The 23,938-nt window shown below is 43.7% G+C and overlaps 1 protein-coding gene across 3 annotated transcripts in view; it reads left to right on the top strand.

The window, feature by feature from the left end:
- DLG2 (discs large MAGUK scaffold protein 2) overlaps nt 1-23,938 on the top strand; it is a 2,548,136-nt gene that overhangs the window by 1,889,170 nt on the left and 635,028 nt on the right. For 2 of the 3 annotated variants that reach the window (XM_029602229.1, XM_029602228.1), the window contains exon 1: nt 5,478-5,625. In XM_029602229.1, the coding sequence (XP_029458089.1) occupies nt 5,504-5,625 (122 nt within the window). In that variant the 5' untranslated portion in view covers nt 5,478-5,503. Of the gene's footprint in view, nt 1-5,469; nt 5,626-23,938 lie in introns of those variants that run through there. The other variant, XM_029602231.1, reaches the window with a different exon arrangement.

The following is a 23,938-nucleotide window of genomic DNA, read 5'->3' as shown; positions in this document are numbered from 1 at the left end:
ATTCTTAGCTCTCCAGGTAGCTGCATAATGTTTTCTTTTTCTTCCTTGTTCTTTCTTGAGATTGTACATTGGCGAGCTCAGAAAAGTGTGACCACATGTTTTGCATGATCTAGTACATGATAATGATGTTGGCACTATGACTTGGCTAAAAATGCCCAAAGGCATGAAAAGATGTTTAAGATTCGTGTTATTTATAGGCTTTAGACTACAATAAATGTTTAAAATCTTTTTTTCTTTGGTGGGTCCATCCTTCACCATACTAGGGGTGGGGGTGGGGAGGGCATCGGGGCAACTTAGTCACAACAAGTGTGCATAAGCCAGCTGATACACGCATTGCCTCTGTAAAAATACGTCGTTTTTTTGTTCAGTACAGTGCTTCTCAGTCTCTTCCTCAAGAGTCCCAGCCAGTCTGATTCATAATCAAAATAATCATAGATATTAATGAGAAATATCATTATGAATAATGATCAGGTATTTAAGCTGTCTGCAGTGGGAATGCATGATACTTTAGATATTTGCACTCATCAGTCTTGTTCTTGAACCCATTGCATGCAAATATGCCTCATGTAAATTCATTTTGGATAATCTGAGAACCAAACTGACTAGGAAAGCCCAAAAGCTTGGATGAGAATGTCTGGTTCAGAAAGATGCAAAACTTAAATATCCCATTTGAGAAATATACAGTGGTTCTCTTTCTAATGCAGCAGCACAGCTTTTTATTGTTAGTTTTCAAGTTCATTATTGTGTCGTGATGTTTGATGTATCTTTGTATTTATCTAGTTTTTTATGTTGTACATTTCTACCTTACTGTACATCACCCAGCGCTTTTTTAGATTGGGCACTTCATAAATCTAAATTAAAAATAGATAAACTGACAATCAGATTAGGTTTTCATATAGGACTTGAACTGCTATGAATTCAGGGAGCCTTATCTGCAGAATTGTTTTGGGAACATTAATCCCGCTAAGCTGTGTGCACACACAGGTTGTGAACCTCCATGCACACAGCAAAACATGGCACGCACAAGAAATCCTGATGATATTTGCATTCTACCGGCTTGCAGTGTATACATTTGGACTTGATTTATAAAAGTTGCACAAAAAGAAAACTTTTGCGCATGCAGCCTTTAAAAGGCTTGAGAGCCTTTGTTATCTTGTTTTATTTCTTCTTTTTTTTTTTTTTGCACGTGGATTTTGATCCTTGCCAGATCCCTCTCTCAGGATTGTGATTCTCTTTCCCCAAAGTCTAGAGGTTTTATGGGAGAAACTAAGCAAAAGCAGAGCAAATATCTCTATTACAAATGTGCATGTATTTGAAACTAAAAGGGAAACTAGGACAAATGAGTCCATTTTTGTTTTGCATGAAGCAGAACGAATTTTGCCACCCAAAAACCAAAAACAGAAACACAGTTTTTGGCCATGCACATACCTGTACTCTTTTTACCTTTTAAATGAGATTCCTTATTAGATACCTGGAATTGGAATCCCATATAAACTACTATGCACCTCTTGTCAAGCTTAAATATGGAGACCAACATGTATAGTTCTTAGAGTACTGACTTACAAAACGGGAGACACCAAGGTACCTGAATTTCAGACCTCCCTCCATGACTGATTATTTGCACAACTCTGGGCAAGTCACTTTATCATCCTGTGTCTCAGTTTGCACAATATTTACTGGTAATAAAACTAACGTTGCACCTCGTCTCCCCGCCGGAATATCCCCTTCCCAAAAGATGGCTCAGTGAATGTTTCGGAAGTATTTCATTTTGTAAAACCACCTTGTGATGCAGTAGGTGCGAAGTCTTTCTTTCGCCAGGAGACGTGCTGTCCTCTGCTCCCCTCGATCCCGTCATCAGTGGCAGAGCTCCGTCTCAGGCAGCAGAGAGCCACCAAGGCCCAGCCGGTGCCTCGGTCGACTCCAGGGACGGGGTTTTGACTGGGTCATAGGGAGCTAGGCCAGTTACCATACCCGGGGCAATGGATCCGCAGGTCGGAAGCAAGCTGTGATTCTTCGCGAACCAGTGGCTCAGGATACCCTCACACCAGTGGTCAAGGGTACTGATTGAACCTAATGGGTGCACCACCAGATTTGACCTCTGAGCCCGTTTTGCGGGCCGGTAGCACATCGGGAGGTAATATTAACGGAGCTGTCCTCCCTCTTAACAGCCAGAGCGATCGAGCCTGTACCACCAGGGTCGGAGGGCGTGGATTTTTCTCCAGGTAACTTCCTGATTCCAAAGAAAACAGGAGGACTCGGTCCCATCCTAGACCTAAGGGCCTTGAACATATTTATGAAAAGGGAAAAGTTCAAGATGATTTCCCTGTAATTACACAATGTTAGGTTCTATCTTAGGAGTTACCACCCAGGAAAGAGATCTAGGCGTCATAGTGGATAATACATTGCAATCAGTGTGCTGTGGTGATCATAAAAAGAAAACAGAATGTTAGGAATTATTAGGAAGGGAATGGTTAATAGAACGGAAAATGTCATAATGCCTCTGTATCGCTCATGGTGAGACCGCACCTTGAACACTGTGTGCAGTTCTGGTCACCGCATTTCAAAAAGGATATAGCTGCACTGGAGAAAGTGCAGAGTGTTACTTTCGCCGGTTGCAGCCCTCCGCAATCGGCCTCACCTACTTACCCATGCCATGGCACAGCTCGGGCGGGCCCTGGCACGTTGGTGGTGGCGGGGAGCCACTGCTGATGCAGCTCCTCCTTTCAGGCTCCCCGCTGGGCAGCCACGGCTGATCTCTCCGGCGCTGCTCCCTCCTGGCACGTGGCGGCGCACTGCTTTGGGCTCCTCTCTCTGCCCGATCCCCTTAGGCATGCGTGCTCACCGCCCTCTGAGATTCAAAGGGACTGCAGCAGGAAGTTGCCACTGTCCCTCCCTCCTGCTATCTGCACTTTTTCCTATTTAAGGCAAGGTCTGACCTGCAGACCTTGCCTTGGCTTCTTGGATCTTGCTCCTGTTCCTCCCTGGAGGGTGTTCCCGAGCTCCTGACCCGTTGTGCCTTTGGACCCTGGCCTTTGCCTGGATACGACTATGAGATTCGCCGCCTGGCATGACCACAGCCTGAATATCCAACCACGAGATTCGCCGCCAGCATCTACCCTTGCTTGAACTCCGACCCTCTTCGGTGTCCAGACCCTGCACCTGGCTCCAGCCAGTGTCACCACTCCATCGGGACTTCCAGAGACCCCACGTAAGTCCAGCCAGCCCCAGTACCCAAGGGCTCAACCTGAGTGGAACATGGGCTGGGAGTGGTGAAGCTCCAGCGGGGTCTCTGCTCCTCTACGACCTTGCCCGCTGACGGTGGGGACCTGTGGGGCCCATCCCCACAGGTGGTGCCGACTCCCCCTCGGCCCAAGGGTCCACAATCCAAACACAGAGGAGGGCGACCAAAATGATAAGGAAAGGCTAAAGAAGTTAGGGCTGTTCAGTTTGGAGAAGAGATGACTGGGGGGGGGGGGGGGGGGGATATGATAGAAGTCTACAAAATCATGAAAGGACTTGAACAAGTTAATGTAAATCAGTTATTTACTTTCTCAGATAATAGAAGGACCAGGGGACACCCCATGAAATTAGCAAGTAGGTCATTTAAAACAAATTGAAGAAAATTATTTTTCACTCGGCGCATAATTAAGCTCTGGAATTCATTGCCAGAGGATGTGGGTACAGAAGTTAGTGCAACTGGGTTTAAAAAAGGTTCCTAGAGGATAAAAACATAAACTGCTATTACGGTAATTAATAAGCAATAGTAGCTTATGATCTATGTAATGTTTGGGTACTTGCCAGGTACTTGTGACTTGGATTGGCCACTGTTGGAAACAGGATACTGGCTTGATGGACCCTTGATGGACCCAGAATGGCACATTTTATATTCTTATGACCATTTATTAACTAGAAGACTGCCTGTCATAAAGGAAAGAATTTCAAAGTTTGAAAATTTCAAGGATGTAGTTACACACATAGTCCATGCCATCTCAGAACTGGAAAGATGTACTCCATAGAGGACACAAAACTCCCAAAGGTGCTCTTTACATTGTGTTGATGTATCTGTATGCTCAATCTCTAATCCTTTCTCTCCCTCTTACCCCGACAAAGCTTTTCCTTAATGCTGAAGCCTAAATCATCCCCCTCAGTGCTCCTTCCCCACGGTGACCCTCCTGGTATCAGTCATCAAGCCGCTAGCCTTAATCCCTCCCTCCAATCTCAGTCTCTCCCCTCAGCAGCTCATTCCCAACAGAATGGGTTGACAGCCACACCCCAACCAGACTCCCTCCCTCAACCTCAGAAGTCCCCTCCAGCCTTAATCTTTCCCTCAGGTGCCCTCGGCTTCAGCAGCACCCCACTCTCAATTCTTCTGCTTGTCTGTATGTGTGTGTGTGTATTGTATTATATATATGTGTGTGTGTTAGAAATGTTACACCAGATGATTCTACAGAGCAGAAAAGAGAAAACTCCTTTCCGAAGCTGCAAAAGAAACAATCTGGAGCTTTGAGCCTCAGGCTGGCAGTATGGTTGCCTGGTGGCTTGGCAATTGGATCAAATACTGAATAAGCCAATAACACATTATGATATCAGACACCTTTTATGAGAGGGAGCATGACAGAAAGTTTATCTTTTATTTGGAGGATTCAAATCATGATCTTCTCAACAGTTTATATAGGAAACAAACCCCTCTCTCAGGATCCTGGTTCTCTTTCCCACATCCCAGCAGTTAAGGTGGCAGAAGCTAAACTAAAGCAGATGTAAGGGAGCGATGTAAGAGCAGATGTGATGTGATTTGGGGACTCCATGAATTTATAAAATAGGATCTGAGGGTATAACAAATCTGTTTTAATGCATTTGATAAGCCTGTCCCTTGATTACTTTTTAACAATGGCACCCCTACTCTGTGTCAGTTATTTCAATTTCTGAGACATGGGCCAGAGCAAGTAACAACTTTCCTTTAAAAAAAACAAAAAAACCCCTACTGTGATATAAACCAGGAAAGGCTGCATGAATTTGTATAAGGATCTATCAAAACAAGCACTTTATTAGACCAGCACGTCCAGTAAAACAGCCATTCATGACTTTAATAAGCTACTTTTTATTTTACAGCAGTTTTATAAAAAAAGGATAAAAAAGGCATAATTGCAAAGGAACAGTCGCCTTAATGGGTGGAATGATTATGAAGGCATCTGGGCTATCCAACATTGTTTTACAAAATAAGAACCTGAATCAATCTAGGTAGCATAGCAGCTCATTTAAAAGACTCGTCTCACACAAGTCTGATTTTCTGCCTATTATAATGACATGCTGTCAAAACATGTTCTCTAAACTAAACTCATTTGCCACTAATCTTTTTCGGATATATGTTTTGGCTTCTAACAGCTGATTCTATGTTATGGTGTGTATATATTCTGGCATTTTATTAACATAATTATTTTTCCTGTTCCTCTTGTCTTCTTCTCTCCTTAGGCCTCCCGAACCAGTTTATAGCACTGTGAACAAAATGTGTGACAGACCTCCTTCTCCTAGGCGCTATTCCCCAATAGAGTGTGAAAAAAGCTTCCTCCTCACATCTCCCTATTCCCACTACCACACAAGCCTATTCTCCGATTCTGAGATCTCCAGGTACTGCATGTGTTTTTTTATTTCGTATTACCACAGCTGAATTTATGATGGGGATTAATACCTTGTTGCAACACATTATGGGCCGGATTTTCAAAAGGTTACGCGCGCCGGACCTATTTTCAAAAGGCCCGGTGACGCACATAAAGCTCCGTCATGCGTGTAAGTCCCAGGGCTTGCAAAAAGGGATGGGGAGGGGGCGTGGAGGGGCGGTCCAGGGGACGGGGTGGGGTAGGGTCAGAGGCTCCCGGAACAGCAGCCATTTGCCACTGTGCCGGGGATCGCGCGCCAGCAGTCGGCCAGCGCGCGCAACTTACTTCAGCCCCAGGGCTGAAGTAAGTTTTGAAACAAAACGAAAACAAGGAAAAGATAGGGGGGAAAGGGAGGGGGAGGTAGGAGAAGGGAAGGGAAGGGAAGGTGGGGGAGGGGGGTAGCAGCCTGGGAGGGAACGGGGGAAGGCAGCACGGCTCAGCGCAGGCTCGGCGCACGCAAGGTGCACAATTGTGCACCCCCTTGCGCGCGCCGACCCCCAATGTTATAAAATCGGGCATACATGTGTGCACGCCAGGTAGCGCACGCACATGTACGCCCATGCGCATGTCTTAAGATCTACCCCAAAATTAATAAGCTGATCTGTAGGGATACTAGTTTACATTCTTCACCAGTAAAACTAGTAAAATTACAAAAATAAAAAAGTGGATTGTTTGTGTATATTTTCTTTGCCATTGATATTTACCAAGACAATATAGTTGCCACTTCACTTGGGGCAACACCGACAGGTTGACCTGGTTCTGACCTTCTCCAGTTATGGATTTGTAGTTCCAGTTTCTCTAGGGGACGGCAGGACTACGGGTCCTTAAATACAATGGAGCCAATTAGAACTGTCAATGTTGACTTCTGTCAACTGGCAACCCCTACAAATTAAGGAATAAGGATGTGTTTTTATTTGTTTCAAATTATTATCCAGAGTGGCTCTGGATGAAGCACATTGGAAAACATCAATTACAATATTAATATACAACAAACAACGAAACAAGACAAAAACATTTACAGAATACAATGCAAGACTAAAAATAAGATAAAGTAAAATAATAACTAGAGGCACTGAACCTCCCAATATAATGTCACTGGAATCAAAACATATAAAACAAGAAGATTTTACTGAATTGCTGTTCAAAAGCTAAACATTCTTTCCATTGCTTAGAATTGTATTATAATGTATATCATTTTGCTTTGATGTTTCTTTGTATTTGCTATAAAGTTATTGTAAAGGCATTGTGTAGAAATGAGACCTGCCTGAATGTGACTGGTAGCTTTCTGTTAGAATCCCTTTTTATACAATCACTTGGATAGATGTCAGGTCATTTTTTTTCTGTAGGTAATGCCATCAGATTATCAGTAATAGAAAGTGTGCGTTGTGGTGCCCGCCTCTATTTTCTCTGTTCAGTAATCAGAATGTGTAAAATCTCATGCTGAATAAATATGATTTAGAAGTTAAGGAATGTAAGATGAAGTTTAAAAGCCCGGCACACACCAAAACCGGGAGATATGCGAATATGTTGGTCCTGCATGCGCCGAACAGATTTTAAAAACCGCCTGGTTACACACATAGGGGCGGATTTTAAAAAGCATTTACCTGCGTAAATCTGGGTTTTACGCATGTAAATGCACTTTACTCGAGTAAGTGGGCTTTTGAAAATTGCTACAATATATGCCATTGAATTGTCCATAGGATTTATTCGCATAAGTGCACTTTACGTGAGTAAATGGCTTTTGAAAATTGCTACAATAGTAGTTACATTTATGCGCGTAACTCCTTTGAAAATTACCCCCATATCTCCCGCTATGTGCACAAATGGAAAATTTCAAAAAAAGGGATGGGGCAGGGGCGGGATCTTGGCATTCCCGGATTTCACCTTGAAACCAGCGTATAAACACGTATGCACACAAGTGCGCGCCGGGGTCCCCTGCTGTGTAACTATACTTCTCCTATGGATGACGTGTAAGTCATTAAACAAAAAAAATACAAAGAGCAGTGGGGTTTTAAGGGTCAGGACTAACAGGGGAGAAAGGAGGCTATTTACCTAGGGGTTAGGAAGTCCTATCCCTTACCTGGGCGAACTGGGAATGAACTGGGAAAGTGGCCATTGCATCACTGTGTGTGGCTTTTAAAATCCTTCCACTTACAAGGTAGAAGCAGCATTTGCACGCATAGGAGCAGGCCCAGTTAAAATTGCAGACACACGTGTGCGTGCTCAGCCTATTTTATGCCCTGCATGCATATAAGTGCGTAGGCTATAAAATGGCCACATCCACGGGCGCGCGCCGTCAAACGTGCGCATATGTGCTCCTGCGCACTTTGTTTAAAAGTTACCATCTATTTGAGCACGAGGAACGCAAAAGGGTTTTGGAGGGTGGTGAAGGTTGTACAGTGATTTCAATCACCAGCAGCTCTTTAGTTATTTGTAAAAGCAGGGACCAGCTACTGAGAAGGACCAGAAAGATATGATTATTTTTCGGAAAGCGTGGACCAGCTACTAGATATATGTGATTATTCTTTGGAAATGTTGCAGGATGCCATTGACATCAATGGAGAGACATGCAGCATGCCAGGGTAACCAAGGGAACACTATGGATGATTTTTGTTAGCACCCCTCAATATCTGTCACTTAGCTGTGCTTTTCTTCATTTATTTTATTAATCACCCAAAAAATGTCAGTGTCAACCAACTTAGGAAACATTTTAACCAGAAAGAGGCTTGCTATTGGAAAAAGGGCCACATTTTCTCATTTTTTAGGCAGGTCTATTCCAACACTAGCTGAATTCCAGATGACTACATTACAGTGAATTATAATTTCAGTTTTCTTACCATCCAGTCAGATGAATCCAGAACAAGTGGGTTATACACCTCTACCAGTAGATGGAGACTGAACAAACTGATGTCGCAGTATGTACACCCCTGCCATGACATCAGCCTGCTAGTATTCTCTGTCTCCAGCAGATGGTGGACATGCATCTCCCCAGAGGGGATTGCTTTGAATTGAAAAGGAGAAGTAAGGAAAATTAATTTACCCCGCTCTCCTGTGGTGATACCAAATGGTCCCTCCCCCAGTTGAGAATTCCTGAGGTGATTGGTCTGATAGCTGTTTTTTTTCAGCTGGCGTGGACCTAAGCTGTTTAGCAGCTGAAAGGCTGTAGATGCAGGAAGCCGAGTGCAGTGGTGACGGCAGAAGCCCTCTCCCTGCCCCCCACAGCTGGAGACTGTCTCTGTACTCAGCCAGGTAAGGAAGGCTAAGCTCAGGTAAATTTTAAAATAAATAAATAAATAAAATACAGAGACATAGAAGGAGAGTTTTTGGTGAAGGGCTTCCTTCTTCCCGAAGTCTCTGTACTCGGCTGTTCCGACGTTCATCCTGCGTCGTGGGAGGTTAAGGAACGTGGACAGCCTGGTGGGTTAAGCAGCCTCCGTAGGTTAGGCCCGACTCTAAGGCCTTTTCACTGCATGCCACATGATGGCCTCAATGGCTTTTCAGATGCTTTGTTTGTATGTTAGGCTGCCCTCTTCAGGATTGTCGGTTCGGCTTGTGTCCATCTGTGCGTCCAGGTTGGGCGTCCGGTTTTTGGACAGCTAAGTCGGGCCTCGTTTGTTCATCCAAATTAAGTGGTGCCTTACCAATCCAAATTAAGTGGTGCCTTACCTATGCGCACAGTTTAGGTGTTTTGCAGTTTGCTCAAATCTTTTGTGCTGCCTATCCTTAGGGATTCCTAGCTGCTGGACACCCAAGTTTGGTACACCCAGGTTTGGGATGCCTAAGTATTGGATGCCTAAATTTTTGTATGCCTAGGTTGTACCCCTAAAAAACAAAAAAACATCTGGACGCATGCCTTCAGTCGCCACTTAGCATACTGTCAGCCTAATGGCACCTGTACTTAAGAAGCCTAAGTGCCTTTTCCTTTGCACTGTCATGTTCAGGCATCTCAGTCTGGCGTACCCACTAACTTGTGCCAGGCTGTTTGAAGGCTCAAGGAGAATTATCTTCCTCTGATTTCACTAAGCCTGTTTTTGCCAGCTGGATTTCAGTCTGAGTAAAGACGCATCAGGTGGGGCACCTGATATTGGGACTCCCATAACTGGTTCATCAGCAGGGGAAGGTAGCTCAGTGAGTACGTCTCAGGTGCCTTCTGGTTTTGGCATGGATCCTTCTACATGGGTAGAATTTTTCCAGGGATTGCAATCCTTTCTTCAGGCACAGTCCTCAACTCCCAGGGCAATGTCACAAGTAGGAACCTCGCTTAGACCTACTGTTAAGCACCGTAGTACACCGAGTTTGACAGCAGGTCTGCCCGACAGGAATCCGAATGGCAGGGATGATGAGGCTGATCTTGACTCTCTAGAGCAGGGGTGGGCAAATTCCAGTCCTCGAGGGCCACAAACCTGTCGAGGTTTTAGGATATCCTAATGAATATGCATGACATAGATTTGCATACAACTGAGGCAGAGTGCATGCAAATCTCTCTCATGCATATTCATTAGGAATATCCTGAAAAGCAGACTGGTTTGTGGCCCTCGAGGACCGGAACTGCCCACCCCTGCTCTAGAGGATGGAGAAATTCCTCCGGAATTAAAACCATATAAGACTATGCTATGGCTCCTCCATAGAGATGAACTGCCAGCCCTGATTTCCCAGACCTTGAATATGCTGGGAGTACCTTGGGCAGATTTCATGTCTGAGCCAAAGGAAAACCTCATTTTAGTTTCTCTCCATAAAGTCTCTTGTTTTTTCCCGGTGATGGAGGCCATTCAAGAATTGATTGATCTTGAGTGGGGTGCCCCAGAGGCTAATTTCAAAGGAGGCCAGGTTTTGGAAGGCCTGCTGCTGCCTCCGCGCTCTGCTGGGTGGATGAACAGCGCCAGCAGCAGTTACCCCATGGGGTCGCTGTATGTGGGCGACCTGCACCCTTTTGTCATGGAGGCCATGCTCTATGAGAAGTTCAGTACCCTCTGGATCAGGTGTTGAGAGAGTGTTTACATTTTCCAAGTGGAAAGTGGACAACTATCCCCATAGAGGGAGGAGCGGCCTTGAAGGATGTACACAATAGGAGGATTGAAACTATCCTTAAGCAGACATTTGAAGCAGTGGCAATGACTTTACAAATAGCTTCCTGTTGTTCCCTCGTGGCTCGTTCTTGTTTACTTCTCTCTCAGGAGCTTGATGACTGTGGGTGAATTCCATGGCAGTTATGGAGCCAGCGGCTGCCTTCTTGGCAGGCGCAGGCTGCGATTTGGTCCGCATCTCAGTCAGATGGACGGCTTTGGTAATAGCGGCTAGGTGTCTGGTATGGCTGAGAAATTGGTCAGCCAATGCGACTTCCAAGGCTAACCTAACAAAATTGCCCTTTAAAAGCTTGCTCTTGTTTGGGAGCAAGTTGGAGAAACTGGTCAATAAGTGGGAAGAATTACCAGTCCTATTACCGGAAGATAAGAAGCAGATGCCACGTTCCTTTAGCATGAGAAGTTGTGCTAAAGGATCCAAGCATTTTTGACCTATAGAAGAGCGACCTTTCAGAGGATTCATCCTTTTGGTAGGTCTCAGTCCTTTCATCCCAGACAGCCCAGAAGGGGTGCAGACTTGGGTAGTGGAATCTCCCAAGCATCCCCAATGAAGGTTTGCCGACCCACCCCTGGGAACAGGAGATAGGGGGACACCTCTCTCTCTTCTGTCAGATGTGGATTGAGATCACATCAGATCAATGGGTCCTGGAGATGATACGAGAAGGATATGCTGTGTAGTTTTGCAGTGTTCCTCGGGGCATTTCATGGTCTCTCCCACCACTCCCCGCAAAAGAAGCAGGGAGTGGAAGATACATTGGCAAGGCTCCTCAGTCTGAGGGCTGTGATTCCAGTGCTCATGTCTCAAGAAAATATGGGGCGATTTTCAATGTATTTCCTTGTTCCCAAGAAAGAGGAGTCCTTTTCTTCCATTCTGGATCTCAAAGGTATCAACTGTCATCTGTGGGTGACACACTTTCTCATGTAGACCTTGAGCTCGGTGATAATGGCCGTGCAGTCGGGGGAATTTCTGATCTCTTTGGACCTGTCCAAGGCATATCTTCATATTCCCATTTGACTAGAGCAGCAACGCTTTCTGCAGTTCGCAGTTCTGGGACGCCATTATCAGTTTCGGGAGCTGCTTTTTGGTCTGACCACCACTCCACGGACCTTTTCCAAAGTAACGGTAGTAGTGGCGGCAGTATTGAGAAAAGATGGGATCCTAGTATATCTGTGTTAGACGATTGGCTGATTCGAGCCAAGTTGCTGGAAGAGAGCCACCTGGTGACCCATAAGGTGATCTCCTTGTTGCAGGAACTCAGCTGGGTAGTGAACCTGCCCAAGAGCAGTCTTCATCCTTCTCAGTCATTGGAATACCTTGAGGTTCGGTTCGACACAAGGCAGGGCAAGGTTTTCCTGTCGGAAGTTTGTATTCAGTAGTTGAAGGCACAGCTATGTCTGTTGATAACCACTCTGCGCTCAACAATATGGTCCTACCTGCAGGTACTTGGTTTAATGGTGGCAACCCTGGAAGTGGTACCATGAGTGAGAGCTCATATGCATCCTCTTCAGTGCTCCCTGTTGTCTCGGTGGAACCCGCAGTCTTTGGACTATTCGATTCAGCTCCATCTGCTGATGGAGGTCTGCTCCTGATTCCAGTGGTGGTTACAGCTGTTATCTAAGGAAGGGAATTTCCCTAGCACCACCAGACTGGCTAGTACTGACGACAGATGCAAGCCTCCATGGATGGGAGCTCACTGTCAGGAGCTGACAGTGCAAGGGTGCTGGGATTCGGAAGAGTCTCTCTGGAACATCAATTGTTTGGAAGCCAGGCAGTCTGGCTGGCATGTTTACAGTTCAGCGACAGGATGCAGGATCAAATGGTCCAGATAATGTCGGATTTTACAATGACTGTGGCTTACATAAATCAGTGAGGAGGAACCAAGAGCCAACAAGCGTCACAGAAAATAGATCAACTTATGGAATGAGCCAAGCTACATCTCCAGATGACCTTAGCCTCACATAAATCAGGAAAAGACTATGTAAGAGCAGACTTTCTCAGCAGGGAGAGTCTGGACCCAGGACCATGGTGCTATCAAACGAGGCATTTTAGCTGATTCTAGATTGCTGGGGTCTTCCTTTTCTAAACCTGCTGGCAACTTCTCACAATGCGAAACTTCCACAATTCTTCAGTCTCAGGAGGGATCCAAAGTCATTGGGGATCTATGCATTGGTGCAGGAGTGGCAGTAAAACAAGTTGCTCTATGCCTTTCCCCCATGGCCTCTGTGGGCAGATTAGTCCGAAGGATCAAGCACCACAGAGGGATGGTGCTCTTGGTTGCTCCAGATTGGCCCAGGAGACCATGGCATGCAGATATACGGTGGCTCCTGGCAGAATCACCCCTTTGACTTCTGATGCACAGGGATATGTTTTGGCAGGGTCTTATTCTTCATGAAGATCTGACTCGATTTTGTCTTACGGTATGGCCCTTGAGAGGGCTATCTTGCTGAAATGTGGATACTCTGCGGCAGTGATTTCCACCTTGCTAAGAGCTAGAAAGTTCTCCACTTCCTTGGCCTATGTGTGGGTTTGGTTAGTGTTTGAGGCCTGGTGTGAGGATCAAGGTACTCTTCATTGTTTGGTCATTTTGGAATTTTTGCAGGATGGCTTGGAATAAAGGTTTGTCCCTTAATTCCTTAAAGGTACAAGAAGCGGCTCTTGCCTGTTTCAGAGGTCAGGTAAAATGTGGATCCTTGTCGGCTCATCCTTATGTGGCCAGTTTCCTGAAAGGGGTGAAATATCTTCGTCCTCCTTTGCAGTTTCCAGTGCCCTTATGGAGTCTTAATTTGGTATTGGATTTCATATTGGGCCTTACATTTAGACTGATGTGTAACCTGACCTTGCGGTTACTGACCTTGAAAACAGTGTTTCTTGTGGCAATTTGTTCTGCACGTAGAATTTCCAAACTGCAGGCCTTGTCTTCCCGGGAGCCATTCTTCTGGGTGACTCCATGAGTGATACGGCTGTGAACTGTTCCTTCTTTTCTACCAAAGGTGGTTACTGACTTTCACTTGAATCAGTCCATCTCTCTGCCACCTCTGGACAGAGAGAGAAATGAAGAGGAGTATCATCTGTTGTGACCCTTGGATGCCAAGAGACATACTGTCAGGTATCTAGAGATCACTAAGCCTTTACAGAAGAGAAATCATCTGTTTGTCCTTCACAGCGGTACTAGACAGGAAGAGCCAGCCTTGCAGGCTATGATAGCTCGCTGGATTAAGGAGGTAGTCACGGTGGCATTCATTGATGCTGGGAAACTGTTACCTAGTCAGGTCAGGGCTCATTCCACTAGGGCTCAGTCAGTGTCATGGGCAGAAGTGAAATTGTTGTCTCCCGTCGACATTTGTCAAGCTGCGCCATGGTCCTCCATACTCACTTTTTCCAGGTATTATCATCTGGATGTGCAAGCCCAGGAGTACGCAGCCTTTGCATGTGTGGTTTTGACTGGACTGTGGGCAGCCTCCTGCCCTATTCGGGAGTAGCTTGGATACATCCCACTTGTTCTGGATTCATCTGACTGGACACTAAGAAATGAGAAATTATTACTTACCTGATAATTTCCTTTTCTTTACAACAGTCAGATGAATCCAGCTTCCCTCTCTTGGCTGCCAAATGGTTGCATTATGATCCTCCTCTGTGGCTACGTGTTACAGAGATTACTGATAAGTATTAGTCCAGTCCCTAGACTAGTGTAATACATTCTTGTCTGAGCTCAGTGTTGTCTGTTGGCTGAGTATTGAAATGGTTTTCTGTTTTAATCAAGTTTGGCTAGTCTTTCCACAGTTTCTTTAGAAGAGAATATTGGCAGGCTAATGTCACTACAGAGGTGTGTAGACTGTGATGCCAGTTTGCTCCGTCTCCATCTGCTGGTAGAGGTGCATAACCCACTTGTTATGGATTTATCTGATTGTCTTAAAGAAAAGGAAATTATCAGGTAAGTAGTAATTTCTCCATTTAAATGAAAGTTCAGAACAGGTCTTTGCTCTATTTAACCTTGGAAAATGGGCACCAAATATTTCAAAAGAGAATGGAAACTTGATTGTACTTTTTTGTACTCATTTTCCAGTGCAAAAACCCTTTCTTAAAAACAAGCTGTGTTCTAGTGAGATATCCTTCACTTTGCTCCGCTAAATAAATTAGACTCATCATTTTGTAGCACCTTTTACATATTTACTATTGTAAAGGGCCCTTGCCCTTACTAAAAGGCAAATACATTCCTGAACATCCACAGTGTGAGTGCAGTAAATGTTTCTGCCAGTAGACCCTGGAAGGAATGTTCTATGCTGTGCTTGATTTTTCTCAGTAGAGGAACCTAGGAGCTCTGCCACAGCGTAGTGAAGGAGGAAGAAGCAATGTGCTGCTGCATTAGAATGCCTGAGGAGTTCAAACACCGCCATGCATGTCTTTGGACTGAGTTTAACAAAGTACTTGATCTTTCCATTTCCTGAATAAGGAAATTGCATTGTGAGAAGCAATATCCCATGATACCCAGGGTTGATATTCACTTGGGAAGAGCGTCTTATCCCCTGAATTCCAGTGATGGGTAAAGGACAATATCCTTTTGGAAATAGCTGACTGATTTTAAAATTCATGGAGATTGTGTTGAAGGAAAGAAAGGACTTTCGCACACAAGTAATAACTTTCAGAACTGCCCTCTAGTATAGAGTAGCAGAAGAACTGTATAGTCTGTTGTAAATATTTATCTGCTGTCTCTATCTCAAAGTATAAGGTGAAGTCTTTGGGAACAAGAAACCCATGTGTACTATTTTATCTGTGAGATCAACCAGAGTTAACAACGAGTACGTTCCCCTGCCAGAAGAACATTATTCGCCCTTCCCCAATGGACAAGAACACTTGTGCACATCTTCAGTTAGAGTGAGTTAGGGCTACACTACGAACACATGAAAGCATTCTAGTTGGAGGATGATTGCCATGTAGGTGGGTTATTTGTTTACTTATATTCTTATTATTTTCATGGGCTAGCTGACTATATTATATTTCAGGTTACATTTGGTAGATCAGGAGATGCACTATGTACCAATTCAGCATAATTGAATTTAATGAATATTTCACTTAGATTCATGAAGATGAAAAAATATTTTCTGTAAAATCAAAAACTTTAGAATTCCTAAGATGCATGAGATATTCATTGTTTCTTATAGTGCAAAAAAGATATTCGGACCAGCTTGGGGGTATCTGACTTTGTTCCATGAAGACTTACTTCTGTGTATAATTTTTGCACCCTCATGATTTCATAGAATAGAGGCCTCCTTGCTTGCCATAAACTGTTACTAATGATCTACATGATGATGTCTCGGAATGGTTGTATGATTACTTAGGAATTGATTTACCCAATTGGAGGCCAACAAAGGAGGCCATGGCAAATAGCTACTCAGGAGGGTTGGATAAATATTTTATTTTATTTTTTTATTTAATAGATTAACCCAAATGTTGTAGTGGAAGTTTGCAAGAGATGAGTAACACCTAAGCTGTTGAAAGTTAATTGTTCAACTTATTGTGCCTCTACGACAGTTTCCTAGGTAAATCCTTGGAATTGGAGGCTGCATTCTGATGGTTAATCCAAAACCTTCATAAAGTACTTTGTAAACATTTCCCGAGCTGAATTTACAGCATTCTTGGGAAGGATTAAGAGTTTCAAATTGTGTTTTCTCTGTTCTCAACAACTTCTAGTTTTGATTTCATGACCATATTCTCCTTTATGAATTCATTGTTAAGTTTCTGAGCCTCTACACCCCAATGATGCAGAGATTCTAATATTGTAACATGATCCAATAATTTTGCATCATATACAAAGCATTTTGTTTGGGGTTTTGTTTTTTTTTTGGAAAAGACAGATTTCATCAAAGCACTTAAAGAAGTAGTTTTCAAGGCCTTCAATAAATTTCCAGATGCAACCTCATCTTGATTATTGTGTGCAGTTCTGGTCACCACGTTTCATAGAAACATAGAAATTTCGACAGAAAAGGACTAAATGGTCCATCCAGTCTGCCCAGCAAGCTTATAGCAGTATCTCCTGCAGAACTAGAAAAGGTACAAAGAAGGGCAACCAAAATGGTAAAGCAGATGAAACAATTCCCCTATGAAGAAAGGCTAAAGAGGTTAGGATTCTTCAGCTTGGAGAAGAGTCGACTGAGGAGAGACATAGAACAAATAAATGTTAATCAGTTGTTTACTTTTTCGAAAAGTACAAAGACCAGGGGACACACAATGAAGTTACTAGGTAATATGTTTAAAACTAATAAGAGAAAATATTTTTTTTCTCAATGCATAATAAGTTCTGGAATTTGTTGCCAGAGGATGTGGTGAAAGCTATTAGTGTAATTGCGTTTAAAAATAGGTTTGGGCAAGTTCCTGGAGGAAAGGTCCATTGATCACTATTAAGGTAGAGTTGCAGAAATCCACTGTTTATTCTTGGGATAAGTAGCTTGGAATCTATCAACCCCTTGGGATCCTGCCAGGTACTTGTACCCTGGATTGGCCTCTATATAGAAACATGATACTGGGCTTGATGGACCTTTGGTCTGACCCAGAATAGCAAGTCAAAAAATAAAAGAGATGCTTTCCTTGTGCAGGAATCCCTTTTGAGGCATGAAAGGTCAGGTAACCAAAGACAGATGGCCACGGAGGAGTTCACCATAAACCGAGGATATAGTAACAGGGTTGCTGCGGGAAGATTGCACTGGTGAACCAAGACTTTGTCAAAAATCTACCTCCCACACCCGAGTCTAGGAACATCTCAGTATGCACCTTGATATCATGGGAGGTGAGAAAAACTGACATGAGCAACTGTGGAGAGGATGAGGGCCAGCCTAGGGTTGCCTCTCCAACTAACTATAGGCTCGGAAGTTTCCCGCCTTCTCAGGACAACAACCAGCAAAATGCCACTGAGCAGCACAATAGAGCCAGAGGTTGAGCTGCCAACACTTCTGCTTTTCTTCCTCGGTGAGTCAGGTCTTGCCGAGTTGCATGGGCTCTTTGGAGGAGGGACCAGGAGGGGTGTCCATGGTAGGGACCAGAGGACATTGAAACTTAAGCACAGCTTGAAGTGCCGTCCAGAAGCCTTGCTCTCTCAAGCCCACTATTGGAAGCTGAGGTCCACTCGAATGGCCAGGATAATGAGATCTTCTAGTGCGAATGGCAGGTCCCGGCCCACTAGCTTATCTTTGATGCACTCTGCAAGACCCTGCCAAAAGATGATGGTGAGACTGTCTTTGCCCCAATAGAGTTCCAAAGGCAGTGCCCGGAGTTACTCTGCATCTGTGGCCACTGATGCAGAGTAACTCAGTGGCCACAGATGAAGCCCAACCAGGCTCATTGATTACCTGCCTGAATTGTTTCAGGAAGTTGTCCAGACTTCCCACTAGGGGATCATTCCGTTCCTGTAGAGGTGATGCATAAATTCAGTTTGAGCCCTTGGGTTCCAGGGGTCAGCAAGGCTTAGGCAAGAGTCCTGTAAGGAGTGGTCAGTTGACCTCGAGCAGAGTTCAGAGCAAGCAGCAAGCAAACAGGGTCCAGGCCAAGGTTGGAGAAATGCAGGAAGCAAACATTGTCTGGGACAAGGCCAAGGTTGGGCAGGAAGCAGGCAAGCAGGTTGAGGTCCAAGCTGGGGTCGGGGCAGGTGGTAGTCTAGAAGAGTAGTCAAATCCATAGCAAGGGTCAGAACCAGAAGTCAGGCAGAAATGAACAGACAAGACAAAGGCAAGGTACTGGTGACCAAGACACAAAACAGGGCAAGACCGGGCAAGGTAGCGCACAGAGACAGCAAGCGATATGCACTGCAAGGTAGGAAGTCATGTTGCTGAGGCAAGGTTTTGCTGCTGCTTAGGCTGTATAAATCAGAATTTTTCTGGATAAGTGCCACTACTTATCCAGGTAAGTGTGATAAGTATTTGCGTGGTTTTGTTTTTTTTACATGTGGGAATGTTACAGGGAATATTTGTGCATACTTTATAACCTGCATATATCATATACGTGCAGATTATAACATATAGGGGTATATTTTCGCGCACCTATAAACTCACATATATGGGGGCGCACACTAATATTTGAAAGTTTTCTTCTTTATGAGTTAATTTTTGTGAGGACCTGCTTAACCCTTGACGAAGTAATAGCCTGACACATTTTTCATATTCTATGTGAACAGAATATAAAGGAGTAAAAAGAAAGAAAAGAAAGCAAACATGGCGTGGCTCAACTGATTTCCCATGGGAGGGAAAGAGAAAGATTGGAAACATGTCTTCCTATAGAAGCTGTAAGGGAAGCCCCAAAAGCTATTAGTTCTCTCAGCTAGAGTAAATATATTTCAGGTATAGGTCTCCAGGAGGCCAATAAAAGCAATGTGAGTCTAAGGGTGAATAACCTTATATTCACCAGTTTGGGGGTGGCATTCTAAATCTTGGTCAATCAGATGATCCTCTGCTCCAAAATTACCCTAAATGAATCCTTTTATGACACTTGCTATTCTCTAAGTGAAGGCCCAAAATGGCTAGGTTGAGAAGTGCCCGGAGAATCACTGTGTCAAACCTTTTGACTTTATATAGAAAAACATTTTTAAAAAAAAACAAACCCTCACTGTGCATCCGTAGACGATTCAGCAGTACAGTGAAACAAAATTATTCCCCGACTCCAAATAACGAGATCAGAACCAGTTCCTGAGTCAGCATTCTTCTGTTGAGTCACATTTAATGCTTTCTACTTTTCTTTTTCTCTACTTGCCCTATTTTCCGTAGAAATGATTAACTGCATTCCAGTACCAGAACACCTTTACTTACTAGATAGCTTTGTTATGAGTGGAAGGTACTTGGCTTTAAAGACAAGCCAGGGCTGTTAAGCTAGAAGGAAAAAAAATGAAAAGAAGGATCTTGGTATCTGGAAGTTATTTTTTATAACATTTCAGGGAAGCTTTGCTGAGTTTTTTCATGTTTCTTTAGCTGGGGGTGGGATGCTTTCTTTGCGTTTGCAACAAATTTAACCAAGGTAGAGCCATGGTAATTTTATGGTAGTTTCCTTATAAACTGCTTTGGTCAAACCTGTAATTAGTCGGTTAATAAAAAGTGTGAAATGACAAAATGATAAAGGGAATGGAACAGCTCCCCTATGAAGAAAGGCTGAAAAGGTTAGGGCTGTTCAGCTTGGAGAAGAGTCGGCTGAGGGGGGATATGATAGAAGTCTATAAAATCATGAAAGGATTAGAATGGGTAAATGTGAATCAGTTATTTACTCTTTCAGATAATAGAAGGACTAGGAGGCACTCCATGAAGTTAGCAAGTAGCATTTTTAAAACAAATCGGAGAAAGTTCTTTTTCACTCAATGCATAATTAAGCTCTGGAATTCATTGCCAGAGGATGTGGTTAGGGCCGTTAGTATAGCTGTGTTTAAAAAAGATTTGGATAAGTTCCTGGAGAAATCCATAAACTCCTATTGATCAATTTGACTTAGAGAATAGACACTGCTGTTACTGGCATTAGTAGCATGGGATCTATTCAATGTTTCGGTACTTGCCAGATACTTGTAGCCTGGTTTGGCCTCTGTTGGAAACAGAATGCTGGGCTTGATGGACCCTTGGTCTGACCCAGTATGGCAACATCTTATGTTCTTATGACATAAATGAATAAAAGAAATACTGCAACTGGTACAATTTTAGAATGTTAGTAAACCTCAGCAGGATCAATTAATCCTGTTGTTTTAATTTGTATAACTTTACTGACCCTTCAAACCATTTTTAACTTTATGAATAAATGTGACTATATTTTCTGCAAATGAAATCAAAGACAGCATCTCTACTTGAGTGTACTGAAAAAAATAGCAGGGAAAATTGACTTCTCTTCTTAAATCTCCAGGTTTTCTTTCATTTTTCTTTGTGACGCATCAGCAAAGATATGCAAATTGAAGCAACAGAGTGGCCCATTCTACTGAACTTGCTCTTGTTGATCTGCAGCTTCAGCTTTTGATATAAATACATATTATCTATTCCCATATCTTCTATTCCCTTTAACACATTATACCAGTGTTCCGTTGATATATTGAAAGTAAGGTCAAATAAGGTAGTAAGACCAGTGGTACCTCCAACGTTCCTTATTTCAGAATTAATCATCTGGATAATTAAGAAGCATGATCAAATTGTGAATGCTTTTGTTTGCATTTTCCTCGCTCTCATATTTCATTTAATTTACACATCAAACACAAGTGTTTCCCACAGATGTCATGTTTTTGATAAGCAAACTAGAGGTGAAAATTTGGTTAATAAGAGTGAGACTGGAACAGACTACTAATTAAGTTAGATCAGTGTTTCTGAAGCCAGTACAAGAGTATCCCTTAGACCAGTGTTTCCCAACCTGTGGCACACTGGGGTGCCTTCAGACCTGATCAGGTGCGCCACGGAAAAGTCACCACTGCCTGATTCTCAGATCCAGACCAGCACCTGGGCTCTGCTCTCTCTCTCAGCACCCTCACCTCAGCAGTGGTTCTTAAACATGAGGAAGCTCCTTTCTTAGATCATGTATAGTCACATATGCCTCCCCTTCCTAGCTATAGCATGAGCCCTGGAGTATGGATATTAATAAGCACCATGCAGAGAATGGTTAGCAGCAGTGGCGTAGCCAGAATTGATTTTTTGGGTGGGCACAAGGTTAACATGGGTGGGCTGTAGGCATGCAGGTCTACTAGTTGTTTTTTTACTGATAAATAATGCCAAATTATGCAGCATAGCATTCACATCTACGCCTAAGTATGAGGTTTACTTAATGATACAAACATAATTCACGGTGATTTGTGGTACTTTAGCCTTCTTATTATTACGATTTTATACACGGCTCCTACCTGTCCATAAATTTTGAGAGAGCGGTTGTGTTGCTTATATTTAAATTGCGAACATCTCAAAATATAGATATATATTTTTACCTTTGTTGTCTGATCTTTGTATATTTTTCTAATCAGTTGGTCCTGGTCTCTTTTTCCCATTTTTTCCCTTATAGCTCATTTCCTAATTCCTTTTCAGTGTCTTTCTTCTATTACTGTCTTCTTCCCTTCCACACACACACACACACATACACGCTTTCTCTCACAGACTCCCTCTCACACACTCAAGCTCTCACATGCTCGCCCGCCGAACTTCCTGTTTGGGGGAGCGGAAGCGCCGCGCACAGCTTCCGCTTTCTCCCCCAAAGCAGGAAGATCAGCTGCCTCTCCTGCTGCCACCGGACTCCTGCTATCTTCGGGCGTCGGGCGGTATGGCCCGCCAAACTTCCTGTCGGGGGGGGGGGAGCGGAAGCGTCCGCTTCCTCCCTCCCCCCCCAAACAGGAAGTTCGGCGGGCCGTTTGGTCCGAAGATAGCAGGAGAATGGGTGACAGCAGGAGAGGCAGCTGATCTTCCTGCATTGGGGGGAGGAAGCGGAAGCTGCACGCGGCACTTCCGCCCCCCCCCCCCCGAACAGGAAGATCGGTCGGCCATACGGCCGCAGCAGCGCTTCCCCGTGTGCCGTGATGGCGCGCGAGGCGTGGGTTCTCTTGTTCGCTGTCGCGGGGATGGGATCCCGCGACAGCCTTGCAGTTCCGGTGCCAGTTGGGTGGGCCTGGGTCTAAGGCACCCGAGTACACATGTATCTCCTGGTACGTGCACAAATGAGAAGTTGAAAAAAGGGACAGGACATGGGCATGGGCAGGACATGAAGGTTCTGGGACTTTAACATGAAATGTTCATGTAAATACTTACGTACACAAGTGCGTGACATGTAATTTTACCTCTACTATGGTTGGCGTGTAAGTCCAGGAACAAAATAGGCTAGTGAGTGGTGTTTTAAGGGTAGGGGATAACAGGGAGGCTATTTAACTAGGGGGGTTAGGAAGTCCTATCCTTTACCTGGACTAACTGGTAAAATCCCCTCACTTAAGCGGTAGAGGTGGCATTTGTGCACACGTGTGTATCCATATAAAATTGTGTGCTCATGTATACAGCCTATTTTATACTGTGCATGCATATATGTTATAAAATGCCCATGCTTTTGGTGTGAGCTGGCATGCATGTGTGCCCACATGGCTGTTTTGAAGTTACTGTCCCTATTTATAATTTTAGCATTCAAGCAGAAGATAGGAATCTTAATCTCTAAGCATGTTTTATCTGTTGTACCCCCTCATTTATCAGTTTGCAGCTCCCAGGGGGGAAAAAAGAGAGAGAGAGAGAGAGAGAGAACACCAACCCAAAATGCTTGTACCCTAGATAGGTATTTATATCCCTATGGTAGGCCCACCTAGTAACTCGAGGTGAGGTTTAGGTATTAGTGTAGGGGTTAGGGGCCACATTGACATTCAAAGTGAGACGTATGAACAGAACAGTGCACTCTAGTGAAGATTTGATCACCCTTGGAGTGAGGAAACTCACCCAAAGATGAGATTTGTGCAATGTTCTCTCAACCTAGCTTGATGTTACCCAGGTAGAGAGTCCATCAAGCTAGGTTGAGAGAACATTGCACAAATCTCATCTTTGGGTGAGTTTCCTCACTATGAAGGTCATCAAATCTTCACAAGAGAGCACTGTTCTGTTCGTACGTCTCACTTTGAATGTCAAAGTGGCCCCTAACCCCTACACTAATACTTAACCTCATCTCGAGTTACTAGGTGGGACTCCCATAGGGATATAAATACCTATCTAGGGTGAGGGTATTATGGCTAGATTATCTCTCTCTCTTCCCCCCCCAGTGGTTGTAGTAACTTAGCTCTTCACATAGGTATTAGCACAAATTGTGATAAACTGCCTATTACCATAAAACACACCCCTTTTTCTATCACAGGCTATATTTAGTGCATTTTGATAAATCCAGGCCTTAGTTTGTTGATTTTATTTTTTATTGTATTTTTCATGTCTTATTGTCTGCTTGTATATTCTTGATACTTTATTAATACAATCTGTAATGAATTATGAATGTTCTCTTGTAAACCGCTAGGTGGTTTATACTCTACCTTTCAAATAAGTAAATAAATAAATGTATTTATTTATTTATTTAAATTCTTTTTAATATACCGATGCTCAAGACAATGTCTTATCGTACCGGTTTACATCAAAACCACGGGAAAACCATACATTGTAAGAATGAAAGTTACAATGAACAGGGAGAGTAATTCAGGACAATTGAAAGTAGAAGGAATAGTTTATTTATTTATTTATTTATTTTTAATTTTTATATACCGA

This window comes from Rhinatrema bivittatum, chromosome 5 (genome assembly GCF_901001135.1).
Source record: "Rhinatrema bivittatum chromosome 5, aRhiBiv1.1, whole genome shotgun sequence".
Lineage (NCBI taxonomy): Eukaryota > Metazoa > Chordata > Amphibia > Gymnophiona > Rhinatrematidae > Rhinatrema > Rhinatrema bivittatum.
Note: the sequence above shows the minus strand (reverse complement) of the source record. Positions and strands in the feature narration are given on the sequence as shown.